Raw genomic sequence first — 16,648 nt, forward strand, 5'->3', positions numbered from 1 at the left:
ATGTTACAGACTAAAATAAGAATCCTAGGGTAACCAATCATTTTACTCTCCTATCCTTTTTATATTTGATGTTTCCTCCTGCATTATCCTAAGTGATCCTCACAGCAATAGGATGAAAATATTGCACCATTCTTCTGGGGAAGAAATTGTGGCACAAGGAGATGAGGTGATTTGCTCAATATCACATACTTAGCATTTAATCATATAGTCCATTGGTTGTTACCAGAGTTTGGGTCTATCCATCTGAAAAAATGAAAATACTCCATGCCCCTTCTGTCCAACCTCCTTTCAGGGGAGATACACTAAGATAATACATTACCATCCCAACTAGCACCTTACACTTTGTAGGTAAATGTGTAGGAGAAACGATTTACTTGGCCAACTGTGTGGTGTGTATCACAGGGCCAGAGTGGAGCACATACTCTAAGCTATGTCACAAAGGTGATGGAAAAGAGTAGGTACCTGTAAAGAGAAGCATCCTAGGATGTTGAGATTTCCTCAGCCTACACTAAAGGTTGCCTGCTTAATGTTAAATCATAATGGCCAGACTTGAACAAAGATAAGTGAAAAAATATAAGATGCCAATGTTTCTAAACAAACTCAAACATCTGGCCCTGTGTAAAGCACAGGCTCCCCACTGTTCCCTTCCATCTACCTTCCCATTTGTGACCTATCCAAGAAAATGAAGGCTGTCTTCAAAAATCTCCCACAGTGGAAACAGGCCATGGGTTTCAGAGTAACATCAGTGGGAAAAATTCCCATCTGGAATTTCTTGGACAGATGGGTGGTGACTCTTATATTCAAATCCCTTTAATAAGTATATGAGTAGATGGGGGATTCTCTAGCACAAGCTGGATTCTTTTTTTGGGGGGGGTAAGTATTACTGCTTTCATGCAAGAGACCACTCTACTGTGTAGGCAGCAGGACTATTTATAAACTATTTACCACTACCAGCCCCAGTCATCAACCTCCAAAACATGAATTTTACATGGTGAGGTTCTCTATTAATGTCACTAATCAGAGAGAACTGATTGTGAAAAAATAGCATGATTACACTAGCTGCACATGTAAATGTTCCAATAATGATTTATAACTCAGACCCTTTGAGATTATTGTTTGTTTCCCACCAGAGCTGGGTTAGCATCTAGCTAAATTCTGTATTCTCTACCCACACTTCCACATCCCTAAACACATAGGTACATTCATAACCCTGCTTTTTTTCCTGCAGTTTTCAAAGCTGATGGCTGAAAAGAAACAAGCTCTGGGCTGAATTCTTACTCTGGTTTCCCTGACCTGGGAGTGTGAAAAGATCTGGATTATTTCAGGGATTCACTATGAGCTTTCCACCCTCTTCTGTGTCTCATCATGTCTTGCCTGCAAAATGGGAATTGGAGGAGGCAAAGGTTGCATATTTCTGATTTAGCATTATTGTAATTTGGGAAATTAAAATTACAAAACAAATGCCAAGAAAGAAAAAAAAAATTCTTGAGAGAAGAAACCAAGTAACTATAAACTGGCTTCTAAGTGTTCTTTAGAGGGAAGGTATTATAAAGGAACAGAACAGTCATGGAACTGTGCTTTTGGGATCTGGGTGCGTGCAGAGCTGAGAAAGCTTGGGTTTCTGCCAAGTTAGAGTTCCCGGCCCCACCGGGGTCCAGGCCTGAGTTTGGGAGAACAGAATCAAGGGTCAGAGGCTATTGTGACCTGGACAGAGGCAGAAAGACCGGACAAGCAGAGTTCCTTCTCTCTTGTTCTTATCTGAGGGAGCAAGGAGTGGGTGGGCACTTGCCTGGAGTGCAGGTGAGGCAGTGTAGCCCCAACAGGATACGGGGCTCTCCTCTTCCCTCACAGACAACCCCCACTCCGATCCCAGCACTTGGACTCCATCCCGCTCCTCCCTTGGCCCCTCCCTGTGCCCGCCCACGATCTCCCACCCAGCTTGAGACTGCATCATAAGTATCCCCAGATTTGGGCTTGCAGCAGCAGAAGGCAAAGGAGGGAGAAAGTAGGTGCTACTAGGGCTAGCGCGATCTTCTCCTTTTCCAACCTGCAGCCCAGGACGTTGATTCGAGCCGCGCCTTACCGCGCAGCCAGAAGATTCACCATGGTGAAAATCGCTTTCAACACACCGACCGCTGTGCAAAAGGAGGAGGCACGGCAAGACGTGGAGGCCCTTGTAAGCCGCACGGTCCGAGCTCAGATCCTGACCGGCAAGGTATCGGTCCCCACTTCACTCCTGACTGCCTTCTAGGGTCGGGACAGTGGGAAAGGGGTTGTTTAGGGGGAAAGAAAGGGGAAAGTGATAGAAGACAAAATGAAAGCTGCCCCTGCGCTCCAGAGAAGTCCCTTCTGTGCTGTCTTTGAGGTTTGTCCAGTCGTCCCTGATCTGTCTAATCTCTCCACCTTCTGCTTGCTGTGCCCCACACCCCTTAGCATCCCTCAGGCCTTGGCAGGTTCCTTCAGTTCCAACTCACGCTGTACGTATAGGAGCAATGTTGGAGGAAGTTTGAGGAGAACCCCTGGGACCCAATGTCACTTTCTCCTGGGGAACATGTAAGGGGCTGGGGATCAATGAGAGGCACACAGCCCAGTCCCCAGCTCCAGGGACCCACACAGCTTCTATAGGGTCGGAACTGACAGAGTCATCAAGGGCAAGAGATTTAACTCTTCTTTTTTCCCTTTGATTGTGTATATAAGTATTTCTAGGATTAATGAATGTTTGCAGGGGTGCTGTGGGGTGGACCAAGGGCTCCTATGAGGAAGCGATATGTTGCGGAAGTGTGTGTTTGTGTCTATCCTTGTGTATTTTCAGTTTCTCCCTGGTCATACATAAGGAGTGTTAAACATTTGCTAGGAGCTGTCAAAATTTAGGTTGGTTTTCGTTAGAATTTGGGATGTTCACTGTGCCCTCTTACTACAAGAGTCTTGTAAGTTTTCAGAGTGATATTTCCAAACAAACAAACAAACAATAAAACCACTCTTGCATAAAAAAATTTTTTGAGGGTTTTCTTTTTAAATTTTTTTTTTCTTTTAGTACTTCTTTATTGAGCAATATCCCCTCTAGCTCTCCTCCCCCATAGAGAGATCTGTCACAGGTCCAACCTTGTAATTTTAGCTTCTAGCATTGCCAGGAACTGGGGAAGTTACCCCCCTAAAAAATGTTAACCATTATTTACTTGGTCAAATTTATATTTCTTTTAAAAATCTAACATGTTTTCAGGGTTTGTAAACTATTCCTCCTTTTCCTCAGTAAAATCTCAATGTTAAAAGGCAGAATTGTATTTTCTTCTTCTATAACATCTGTACAGTATTGAAATTTGCAGATCTGTCCTAACTTGTCTTGTTCTCTCCATAAAGTTTTAACTTTTGTGCTCAGAGTGGAGATCTGAAAAGTACTTTGAGTGAATCCAGAACCCATGTGGTAAAACTTATTATGCACACAATTTGAAATGCTAATGTGTTTATGCAGAATTTTTATCACGGAAACTTTCAATATTTATTCCAGCAATCAAGCTAGCTTTTGTGAATTAGTATTTCAGAAATCAAAAGTTGCACCCCCTTGCATTGTTGAGGTTTTGATTAAATGACAGGTCAAATATGTAATTGCCTTACTTTGTAAGTGAAACATGGTCAAATTTTTGGGAGATCTAATTAGATGTCAGTAGTTAAATATAGCCACACAGTAATTCCTTTTTTCCCTCACCACCGAAACTTCATGACTTGTAATTGGATTCAGTTAATATGGAAGTACTACTTCTGCCAGGCCTGTGGTGTGATGAGGAATAAACAAAAATGAGCATCTTCACTACAATTATATTTCTCTGATAGATGTTGGAGAAGCTCCCACAGGATTCTGATCTGGCCACTATAGGACATTGATTTAATATTTGACAAATTATATTCTGATGTATTAATCAGATCATCAGAGATTGAGCACAACAAAATAGTAGGTCAGCAGTCATAACTTTAAAATACAGTTCAGAAAGAAATTAGCTATGGTAAATGACAACCTGCACCACCCTGAAGCTCAACAAACTTAAATGAAAATAAATCTTTATTCCTAGCATGGTGGGAAATTTTATGAAATTGAGACTCTACTACTTAGACTTTGCTTAATTAAAAAATGCCATGAAGTACTGGAAGGAGAAATGAATTTGCAGTGCAAATTGCTCTTTTCATATCTCAGTGACAAGGAAATAAAAGGAATTCATTTCTCTGAGAATTTCAAATTAAGTCACTTTGTTACTTATAGCTAAGTCATTCAATCTTTCTGGACCTCAATTTAATCATCCAAAATATAATTTCTAATACTTTTGCTCTAGATTACAGTAATTCACAATCATAATATATAGTTCTATCTTGTAATGCTAATCTTAGGTTAGATTTTTAAATAAAAATAATTTAAAATTTCTGAAAATTATTAGGAAAAAGAAAAGCCTTCAAAGTTTCTAGACTATTAATGGCAGGTTTGATTTTAAATAAATTTAGGTAAGAATATGTGAATACCAAATTTCTTTGAATTTAAAACAAAAATCATTGCTTGACAAATTATCAAATGATTACCTCTCCTGAGAATCCATGCATTTATTTTCACCATTAATTGAAAGTTAATCAGGCCCTATATATTACAGTAGTTGTCATGGAATAGAGCTAATGTCATCCTGTACACCAAAAATGTTGTGGGTTCAGTTCCCCATCAGGGCACATAACTTGGTTGTGGGTTTGCTCTCAGGTCAGGGCTTGTACAAGAGGCAACCCACTGACGTTTCTCTCTCACATCAGTGTTTCTCTCTCTTTCTTCTTCCCTCTCTCTGTAAAATCAATAAACATATCCTCCAGTGAGGGTTAAAAATAAAAAAGAATAAAGTTAATGGTCTGAAAAACTTGAAACAATTCTATTTACATACCAGTCTGCATGATTTAGTCTCTGATTACCAATTACTAGATTTCTGACTTCATTTATTCTACCCTTGTGTAATAACATTTCTGGGCATATTGTGACATATAAGAATGTGACTGGAGGACTCCTTGGTCCACTCCCTGGGAAGAGTACAGTTAATTGGTTACTCATTTGTTTTGGTTCTTTCTTGTTCCAATTCTTAAACAAATTATGAATTTAACAGAATTTTACAGTCACTGTTACACACAGAGCTTTTAATCTCACTATGACAAATGCTGTACTTTAGAATCTAGTGTTTTACCCAGAACTTGGAAAACATTATTTCATTCATGCAATGCACAAATATAGAACATTGAGTGACATTAGGAAACTTAATTTTTCATTAAAATTAGGAACATTATGAAATGTATATCACCATCAATATTTTAATTTCTGAAATAGGAGAAAATGGCATATACCTTCCTTATAGAACCCTTCCTATAGAACTTAATTTAAAAAATAGATTTCTGAAAATCAGTTAATAAATCAAAGGATATTAATTCACTTTTAAGTTGACAAACAAAGTTGATTTCTAAAAAATAATAAAGAAACATAATTGTATGCCTGAAAGTTAGTGATTATATCACTGTACAAATCCCAAAAGTAACAACTTCCATTTATTTAAAGAGAATAACAATCCAAAAATAAATAGTTATTTCAGCTGATTCTAGAAGTATTTTGAAATAACTCTATATTATACTTATATTTGGGTTTGGAAAAGCCAGAAGGAAGATAAATATAATTAGAGATTTTCACATCTGTTAAGCATCGGAAATTGTCTTGAAAATTTTTTAAGCTAAGTTGACATCTAAAAATATCTTGGCCTAGGAGATGTATCAGTGAAAAGTCCACTACGTGGGATGTCTGTGACTTTACTGCCTATGTTTTCTTCCAAGATTTTTATGGTTTTGTGACTTACATTTAAGTCTTTTATCCATTTTGAGTTTGTTTTTGTGTATGGTGAAAGTTGGTGGTCTAGTTTCATTCTTTTGCATGTATCTGTCCAATTTTCCCAGCACCACTTATTGAAGAGACTGTCCTTACTCCATTGGATACTCTTGCCTCCTTTGTCAAATATTAACTGACCATAATGGAGCGGGTCTATTTCTGGGAATGTATCCTAAGAATCCTGAAACATTCATCAAAAAGGATACATGTACCCTGATGTTCATAGTAGCACAGTTTACAATAGCTAAGATCTGGAAACAGCCCAAGTGCCCATCAGTAGATGAGTGGATAAAAAAGCTGTGGGACATTTACACCATGGAATACTATGCAGTTGTAAAGAAGAAGAATCTGGTACCCTTTGGGACAGTATGGATGGATCTGGAGAATATTATGCTAAGTGAAATAAGCCAGGCAGCGAAAGACAAATATCACATGATCTTGCTTATACGTGGAATCTAAAGAACTTAATAAACTGATGAACAGAATAGATTCAATGACATGGAAGCATAGATGAGACTGATGAATGTCAGAGGGATGGAAGAGGGTGGGTGAGTGGAGGGGGAGAGAGTAACCAAAGAATTTATATGCAGATATACACAACCCAAGGTCATGGACAATGGTGGGGACAGGGACTGGGGAGGGGGAAGGAACGGGATGGAATGGGTCATTGAGGAGAAAAAGGGACATCTGTAATATTTTAAACAAAAATAAAATTAAAAAAATAATAAATAAATAAATAAATAAATAAATAAATAAATAAATAAATAAAAATATCTTGGGTTCTACCCTAGCCGGTTTTAGTTCAGTAGTTAAAACTTTGGCCCTGCCAGGCTGGGCGTGGCTCAGCGGTTGAGCGTCGACCTAGGATCCAGGCGATCAGGGTTCGATTCCAGGCCAGGGCACATGCCCAGGTTGCGGGCTCGATCAATGACTCTCTCATCATTGATGTTTCTGTCTCTCTCTCTCTCCCTCTCCTTTCCTCTCTCTGAAATCAATAAAGATATATTAAAAAAATAAAATAAAATAAAATAAAATAAAATAAAATAAAATAAAATAAAATAAAATAATAAAGCTTTGGCCCTTGGACTGAAGCATCTTGGGTTCCATTCAGGGCAAGGACATGTACCTTGGTTGCAAGTTTGATCCCTGGCCCCAGTTAGGGTACTTGCAGGAGACAACCAATCAATGTGTTTCTCTCACATCTCTCTCCCTCTCCCTTCCACTCTCTCTGAAAGCAATGGAAAAAATATCTTAAGGTGAGGATTTAAAAAAAAAAAAGTAACTTGGGTTTCAAGAGAGGTATATTGTACACAATAACAACTATGTGCCTAAAAGTGCAATCTGTTTTTTGTTTTTGCTTTTTAATAAATAGGAGCTTCGAGTTGTTACCCAGGAAAAAGAGGGCTCCTCTGGGAGATGCATGCTTACACTCTTAGGCCTTTCATTCATCTTGGCAGGACTTATTGTTGGTGGAGCCTGCATTTATAAGTACTTCATGCCCAAGGTAATAATAATTATAATTCTTATAATTTGGATTGCTAATTGCTATACATTTAGTAGCAACTTAAATAATTTTGTGTTCTTTACCAGAGAAATGAAAATTTAGGGAAAGTTTTCAAGTTACCTTTAGTTTATTAAATTGATTACTCTTCATGGTGATAACTGTACTCAACAGTACTCACCTTCTGGGTGGAGGTGAGAGGTTGGAGGGATTGAGCAAAAAGGAAAAGAAAAAAAGAAAAAACTCATGGACATGGACAACAGTGCAGTGATTTCCAGGGTGAGGGAGGTGGGTGGAGGGGAAGGAGGGTATAGGAGGATAAATGACAGACAGAGATTTGAGTTGGAATGGTGAACACACAATGCAATGTGCAGACGATGTATTGTAGAATTGTGCACCTGAAACCTGTCTAATTTTTTGACCAGTGTCATCCCAATAAATTCAATAAATAGGAAAAAAAAACAACAGTCCTCACCTTGTCAAATGGCACAATGAATTGATATTACCATGAGAAATTATTGAAAAGTCATGATGTTGCATATTAGAAGGTTTTAATTCTTCCTTTCTGTCTTTTAGAGTACCATCTATCATGGAGAAATGTGCTTCTTTGATTCTGAGGACCCAGAAAATTCCCTTCAAGGGGGAGAGCCCTACTTCCTGCCTGTGACTGAGGAGGCTGATATTAGAGAGGATGACAACATTGCCATCATTGATGTGCCTGTCCCCAGTTTCTCTGATAGTGACCCTGCAGCAATTATTCATGACTTTGAAAAGGTGAGTTTCTCATTCTTATAGGTATTCGTGAATTTTCTATTTTTTTCTTAGTTCATTGGTAAATATTAAATCTGTTCATAAATATAAATTTTTTGCAGCAAAGTTTTTTTTGTTCATTATTAAAAACACAGCAGTTGATTTTGAACAAATATAACTGTTTGTTCTAACGGTATTAGGAAAATCTGCAGCATTGATACCTTTTCCCCATTCCCTAACAGGGCATGACTGCTTACCTGGACTTGCTGCTGGGGAACTGCTATCTGATGCCTCTCAATACCTCCATTGTTATGCCTCCAAAAAATCTGGTGGAGTTCTTTGGCAAACTGGCAGTATGTATTTGAGATGTCAAATTTTTATATAAGCATTTCCAAATAATTTTGCTTCTTTTTTAAAAAAAATAATGATTTGAGCCAAAACATTCCATTTCATTGAAATAATTTTCAAATAAAAAATATGCTATGAACCTAAAACTGCTCTAAAAATCATTTATTTCAAAAAGTGTTTTCAAGGATTTCTCACTTTAGTCTTTTTTAAAATTTTTAGAGTGGCAAATACCTACCTCACACTTACGTGGTTCGTGAAGACTTGGTTGCTGTGGAGGAGATTCATGATGTTAGTAACCTTGGCATCTTTATTTATCAACTTTGCAACAACCGCAAGTCCTTCCGCCTTCGTAGAAGAGACCTATTGCTGGGTAAGCAATTTATTCTTTCCTTCACCCTGTGTTATTGGGACACTGAAGGAGAGTGAGGGTGGAGTAAGGGGAAAAGTGGAGAGCAAATCTAGATATGTTTTCCATTACACACAAAAAACTAACAGCCACTTTTTGGTGTGCCTTTCCTCACAGGTTTCAATAAACGTGCCATTGATAAGTGCTGGAAGATTAGACATTTCCCCAACGAATTTATTGTTGAGACCAAGATCTGTCAAGAGTGAGAAGCAACAAAAAAAGAGTATTCTTAGTAATAAGAAGTCAGAAATTTGCAATATGACTTCAACATTAAATTGTATGGGATACTCAAGATATTTACTCATGCATTTACTCTGTTTCTTATACTAAAATGAAAGGGGGGTAACCCTACTAAAGACTACAAGCTCTTGTCAATTTTTAGTTTAATTGGCATTGCTTGTTTACAACTGAAATTAAATAATTCTTATGTTTTTCTTATAAACTTTTAGGGTTTAGATTTCTGAAAACAGCATGAATTATGTCAGCTAGTATCCTGACAATAAATTCCATCCTTTGTGTTCTTTCTTAAGTAAGCTCTTCACTCATTCATAAGGTAGAGCATTTTTAAATTTAAATACTTACATTTGTTTTTGACCATTTTTTGTAAAGCATGTCAAATATCTTATCGTTGTTGTTTTATTTTGTGCAACTTTGTTGAATTTAGAAATTACATCTTTGCATTTCTGTTAGGTGCTCAGTAATAGATATGACTTATATGTGAAAAATTTTCATAAAGAAATCATTTTCACTAATGCAGTGATTTTTTCTCACTGATATCTGTATTGTGAAATCCACAGAACTGTAGAAGTCCTGAATGCTGCAAGAAATTTAGGTTGTATGAATTCTACAACCCTATAATAAATTTTACCACATTCAACCACTGTTTCTCACTAAAGGTATACTTAGTGTGAACAATTAACATTACTTTTTTGTCTTTGGTGTACCTGCAATAGATCTAAAATTATGAGCTTAATTCTCCCCTTACTCCCACTTCCGCCATTTAAAAATTATAATATCATATATTTTACTCTTTTTGATATTATATCAAGTACTCTTTTATAAATACCCCATAATTGGCTTACATGTAAATTTAACTTTTTGTGAGAGCTTCCATAGCAATTTCAAACTTTTTTCATAGAAAATAGCCATATACAGCTATGGTAGGTCACTAAGAACTAACTTAGGACAAGACATTGATGACTTTTAATAGCTTCACATGCTGTGACCACTACTCACTTATCTAAGAGTGCAAGCTTCATAGAAAGGGGGCCAATACTCTAGACTCTTTTTCTTGTGTTTGTTTAAAAATTGTTCGTGAAATCATTGAACTCTTGCTGGTTGTGACTATTGATTAATTTCAGTACCCAAAATTGTATTCACTCAAATCCATAGTCCTAAATATACTTTTCTAGAAAAGAAAACACATTAACTACCTTTTAAAGAATTGTTTCTTTTTAATTTTTTTTTAATTTTTAAATTACAGTTTATATTCAATATTTTTTGGTATTAGTTTCAGTTGTATAGCATAGTGGTTAACCAATCATAAACTTTACAAAGTGCTCCCCTGATATTTCCAATACCCAACTGGTACTATACATAGTTATTATAATATTATTGACTATATACTCTAGGTTGTACTTTACATCCTCATGACTATTTTGTAACTTCCAAGCTGTACTTCTCAATCCTTTCACCTTTTTCACCCAGTACCCCAGCCTCTCTCATCTGGCAACCATCAGTCTGTTTTCTGTATCTATGAGTCTGTTTCTGTTTTGTTCGTTTGTTTATATCATTCCTTAGATTCCACATATAAGTGAAATCATGTGTTATTTGTGTTTCTCTGACTGACTTATTTCACTTAGCATAATTATCTCTAGGTCCATCCATGCTGTTATAAATGGTAAGAGTCCATTCTTTTTCATTGTCGAGTAATATTCCATTTTATATATGTAATACAGCTTTTTTATCCACTCATCTATTAATGGGCACTTGGGTTCCTTCCATAATTTAGCTATTATAAATAATGTTACAATGAACATAGAGGTGCATATATTCCATTAACTACATATTTAACTTTAGGATTTTAGAAATAATATAATAACACAAATCTTAAAAAATGGAAAAGATACTATAATTAGAAAAAACAATAACAGTATCTGGAAAATTCAAAAATTGATTCTTTATAAAGAATGAGAATATTTAGAAAGAATTTGATAAAATTAGATACCCATTCTTTATTTTAAAATATGTATAAAAATTAAGAAACTGGAGATACAGTTCTTACAAATTTATCTTAATAAATTTGTATTCGGCATCATGAATAATGGTGCAACCCAAGAAAGGAAGCTGGCTATTGCAGCTATTCAATACTGTTTTAGACATTCTGGTCAATGCAATAATGTGAAACAAATAAGTATCACTTACTAATGGAAGTGAAATTGTGTTTATTACCATAATTTTTATATAAAAACACTAGTGGATTAGCTGAAAACTTTAAAGTGAAATAAGCCAGGCAGAGAAAGAAAAATATCACATGTTCTCACTTATATGTGGACTCTAAAGAACAAAATAAACTGGTGAACAAAACAGATCCAGTGACATGGAAGCATGGAATTTCAGAGGGAAGGTGGGAGGGGGTGGAGATTAACCAAAGAATTTATATGCATAAATGCATAACCCATGGACACAGACAATAGGGTGGTAAAGGCCTATTGGGAAACAAAGGGGACATCTGTAATTCTTTCAACAATAAAGATAAATTAAATTTAAAAGCTTTAAAAATCAATAAGTAGATTTAGTATAATATAAACAAAATCCAATGATTTTTCTTTATATCACTAACAAACAATTAAAAAGTTAATTCAGGTAAAACAAATATTCTACTAATAATAGCAACAGAGACTTAAAATAACACCAAGCAAGAAATGTCTGGAATTACTATGAAGAAAACCACAAAACTTAAGAGTTATAAAAGAAGGATTGGGCAAATGAAGGAGAAAGAAAGAACATTACAAGTAGACAAATTGTTCCTCGGTTAAATTTATTGGTTTTTACCATATTACAATCAAAAGACCAAAAGAATTGTTTTTGGAACTTGACAAATCACTTGAAGGTTCATCCAGAACTGTAAATAGGTGAGAAAACAATTAAACAAACAAAAACAGAAGAGTAATTGGAGCCAAATTTACAATAATTTTAAAGGTGACATTCATACCAGATAAAGAATATAATAGCAAGAAAAAGACCTAGTATGTAAAAGAACAGGATCCTAAAGGAAGTTCCATGCAGTGAGATGCATTGTTTATCAAATTATATTGGTAAATGAGGCTAAATGAAAACATAAAACTAAAGTCTTAGTTGCTACAGTATGAAATAACACAAGGCTAGCAATCCCATTGCAACTCTTATAAATTGTCACCACTAATAAATATTTTGAAAAATAAAAGAACCTCAGATGCCTTAAAAATGTAACTGAATAAAAATTAGATGCTGGAACCTGTGAGAAATTGATATGTGAAAGACACTTAGCTAACTCATTATTTGTCTACTCATTCAGAATCCAGGGTCAGTATGAGCCACAAAAGTGGGCAATCATCTGTCTAAAAGATGCTATGTGAAGCACAGTTTTGGTTTTCATAACTTGTGCTATTTTTCCGCTCTAGCCCTTAACCCACCCACCCATTATTGACTGAATTAATTTATGTGTTCACTCATTTGCTCACTTGTCAGGCATTATTCTAGGCATTGAGGATATGAACAGTTGTGAGCAAAATAGACATAGGCATCACCCATTGAGCATCTAGTCTCCTGGAAGGAGAAATCCTATTTTTTGAAATAATTACACTATTCAGTTATAAAGAAAAATTTTACAATGCTTATGAGAGCTTAGAATGGGGGAGGGTGGCAATCCTGGACTATTAATGAAGTCTTAACTGAGAATGTAAAATTCGAACTGAGAGCTGAAAGATGGGTAGTATAAATAAAGCAAATAAATGGAGAACATTTCAGTCAGAAGAAAGTGGGAGCTGGTATCTGAGGAAAGAAGTGTGGTTGTTGGAGAAAGTGAACTGGAGCTCACTGAGTAAAGACAATTGTATGAAAAGAAGTTGGAAAAATAAAGTCCAGATCATGGGAGACTTTGTAGACTATGTAATAAAAATTGTTGTTATTCTTTTTAAGTTTTATTTTTCAATTGCAGTTTATATTCAACATTGTTTTGTATTAGTTTCAGGTGTACAGCATAGTGCCCCCAATATTTCAAGTACCCACCTGGCACCATACATAGTTATTACAATATTATTGATTATATTCCCTATGTTGTACTTTACATTCCCATGACTATTCTATAACTACCAATTTGAATTTCTTAATAGGAAACCATTGAAAGGCTTTAATCAGAACCATAGAAGGGAACAAATTGGTATTTTTAAAATATCACTTTGGTTGCAGTGAGAAAAATGTATTAAAGCAGGACAAATGGGAAGAAAGTAAGACCAGTTAGGAGGCTTTTTCAATATTCCAAGCAAAAGATGAGAGTAGATTAGGCTAAGAACGCAACAATAATAAATAAAAAAATTAGAGGAAATTAAGATATAGTTTTTGTTTTGCTTTGCTTTTATAAACCCAGTTAAGAACTTTATTTTGTTAAACATTACTTTTCCTTTTTTAAAAAAATATATTATTGAAAATATTACAGGTGTCCCCTTTTATCCCCATTGACCCCTTCCACCATGCAAGATATAGTTTTGGTATAAAATTGACAGGAAACAGTTATGGATTGGATATGTAGAGTAAGGAGTGTCAAAAGTTTGTCATTGATGACTCCCAGATTTTTTGGTTTATACACTTGGATTAAAGCTAACATGGGTTGGCCCTGCAGATCTCATAACTTACTCATGGTAGGTAGGGGGAAATTAATATTTGATGTGTCACTCAGGGTCTTAGCAGAAAACATATGGCACTCTCTAACAGGATAATTAAGAGTTTAATAAAGGGACAATGTGTTAAAGTGTAGTAAGAATTATTAGAAATCAATTTGTCTCAGTGAAGCTCACTATGACTAGTAACACTCAAGAACCCTTATGACCCCAGCTTTGAAGATGCTAAAGGAAAGAATGATTCCAAGAACCTGAGAAGACTGAGAAATTTCTCTAAGAGTAGCTGTGACTTTTGCTAAAAAGACAGTCAATATGCCTTTTAACCTCCTGCTGATGTCCCCCATGGGCTACACCTGACTACAAGCCAGAGTAAAAGGAGTGCACTGATGCAGTCCACAAAAGTTAAACTCCTGAATATATGCAGAATGGTAAGAGTAAATAGTGGCTCTGGAGAGCAAGGCAGGGAATGTTCGGCACAGCCATTCCTTTTGCTCCTCACCGTCTACTCATTGTTAGTACAAATAAAATAGCTGTGTCCCCAACATAGAGAACACACAAATTTCCATTGGCTACCATCTAATTGCAAGTTAGTGTCAATTCAATATTTCCACTAGAAAACAAAATGTTAATTATCACTATTACTCTTTATTTGAATGAGTGTGGAAAGAAGGGGGAAAGAAACAAAGTAAAGCATAAGTTCTTCAGCCCCTGATTTTCTTGCTTCTTATGAGTCCTAAGTTTGATAATTAGTTTTTTCTTCTACAACCAATTCCTTGCGCTCCTTTGCCCTCTTAAGCATCTTGGCTGGGTGTGTTTTGTTTTGCGTAATGGAATATCCCAAACTTTTATCACTATTCCATCTGAGTCTTTGGTAGTCTTATATTTGTTTCAGTTTTTCACTGATTATGGATATTTGGCAATAGAGTAAAAGAGGCACCTCAGTGAAGTCATTGTGTTCCTTCTTGGCTTTATTGTGGAGCAGAAACCAAATTTTCCCTTGATAATCAGAATCAATTACCAAGCAAGTGCAATGATTCTGTCTGTGCCTATTAGTTCATGAGGAACCACGGATGGCTAAGAATTAGTTTCAGCTTCCAATTTATTGAAAGCATGACTCTGTTCCCTGGTGAAAGCATTCTACCCTTGAGCAGTAGGACTTCCAAGTCCATCAAACCAAATATTGTGGTAACAGGAAGCAAGCATTCATTCAATGCATCATTAGATATAAGAGTGAGAGGTGCAACTCCCACCTCCATCTATCTGTCCCTGGTTTTGAAGGAGAGGGCATCACTTACTGACTGCTGCTCTAAGGTTGATGATATCTCTCAGCACAATCACTGAAAATTCAGGATACTGTACTTCATATTCAATTTTGAGGATTCAATGCATAGTCACTTGTTATCCCATAGTAAGGCATCCAGTCTCTACTAGGTATGCTGAAAAGACAAGAGTGATATTTTAAATTGAGGAGAGTTGTAAGAGGAGGGTATAGCTTTGCTCCATAATCTTAGGAGTTAGCACTGTGGTGCTAAAGTATTTTTGTCTGCCACAGAAACTTCCAATACTATTGTATCTGCTGGGTCATAAGGCCCATGTGGCAGATAAATTTAGACTGGAGCCTAGATATACTCTAGATATACTTTCTTGCTCTAAGTAATACTCAAGACTGACAACACTATGTATTACATGGTAAATAAGTTAAAGTAGCAAGCCCAAATACTGTGTATGCTGTCTCCAAAATCCTAAAAAGTTCTACAAATCATTGTATCTCTTTTTTGATGTTGGACAGTTCAATGCTGAAGAGTTGTTTCCCACCTTACAGAGGACTTCCTGATAGGCCCCAGGTCACTGGATCCCTAGAAAATACCAAAGATGTGGCAGGACTCTAAACATGAATATGTCTATAATATTTGCTACTTCCTGCTCACCAGATCCACTTAACATAACTTAATATAATAAGCCAGCATGATAATATATGGAGGATATCAACACAATTATGGTCACTTCTAGCCAAATTTTAACAGAGAGCAGAAGAGATTGTAAAGCCCTAATATAAAAAAGTGAAAGCCACATGAAGGCAAGTTACTCTAATTTTCATTTCTGACAGAAATGGGGGAGGAGAATGGGATTTGACATGGAAATTGCTGCATATTAACTGCGAGTATCTGTGTTGATCTGCTTTAATAAAGATATCACATGAATAGCTGTAGCTGGAAGTAGCCTCATGCCATGATTAAGCTTGCAGTAATCACCAGTCATTATCCAACACACATGTGGCTTTTGCCCCCATTAAAAATTAACCAGCAACATGTCTGAAAATACTATTTTTTTTGGATTTTTGAGATATTTTATGATAGTACTAAATTCTACAATTACTTCTCCTTTTGATTTACTGTCTTGGTGAGGTGTGAGGAGAACCAGAGTATGGAGAGTTCTAGTGACTCCCATTTGTCTTTTGCTATAATAATAGCTCTCACCCCATGACTCAGGTAATCAATATGGGGATTTTTTTAGTTTTCCAATAACTTTCAGAAAATCTGGGTATTTCATCTTTATCTAGTCATCCTGGTAAATAGACTTGGATCCCTCTGGACAAGCAATAGTACAAGTATACAACTGTAGTTCTATATTCATAAAAAGCACCCAGCCTTCCACAGACAAAGGTTTCCAATTCTCTGAAGTCTTGTGTATGGAAACTAAGTCCAGTACAAAGCTGCAAAACCCATAGTGGTGATTCAAGTTTGGTTGCTGCCTAACAGACATAAAAATTTTTTTGCATAAATACATCAAGCAGAACCATAATAGGTTGTTTGTTTCATGCCTAAAGATGCCATAAATAATTAGTCTTAATCATAGAACCTTGAGAAACATACTTTGAT

The 16,648-nt window shown here is 36.0% G+C and overlaps 1 protein-coding gene across 1 annotated transcript; it reads left to right on the top strand.

Annotated features, from left to right (window-relative positions):
- The first annotated feature begins 1,752 nt into the window (after window positions 1–1,752).
- ITM2A (integral membrane protein 2A) lies at window positions 1,753–9,769 on the top strand. The gene is made up of 6 exons (XM_081125090.1): window positions 1,753–2,215; window positions 7,260–7,391; window positions 7,965–8,162; window positions 8,381–8,491; window positions 8,706–8,856; window positions 9,010–9,769. The coding sequence occupies exons 1-6, from the start codon at window positions 2,105–2,107 to the stop codon at window positions 9,096–9,098; spliced, it is 792 nt and encodes a 263-aa protein (XP_080981216.1). The 5' UTR covers window positions 1,753–2,104; the 3' UTR covers window positions 9,099–9,769.
- Window positions 9,770–16,648: the final 6,879 nt, after the last annotated feature.

This window comes from Miniopterus schreibersii, assembly GCF_964146895.1.
Source record: "Miniopterus schreibersii genome assembly, chromosome: X".
Lineage (NCBI taxonomy): Eukaryota > Metazoa > Chordata > Mammalia > Chiroptera > Miniopteridae > Miniopterus > Miniopterus schreibersii.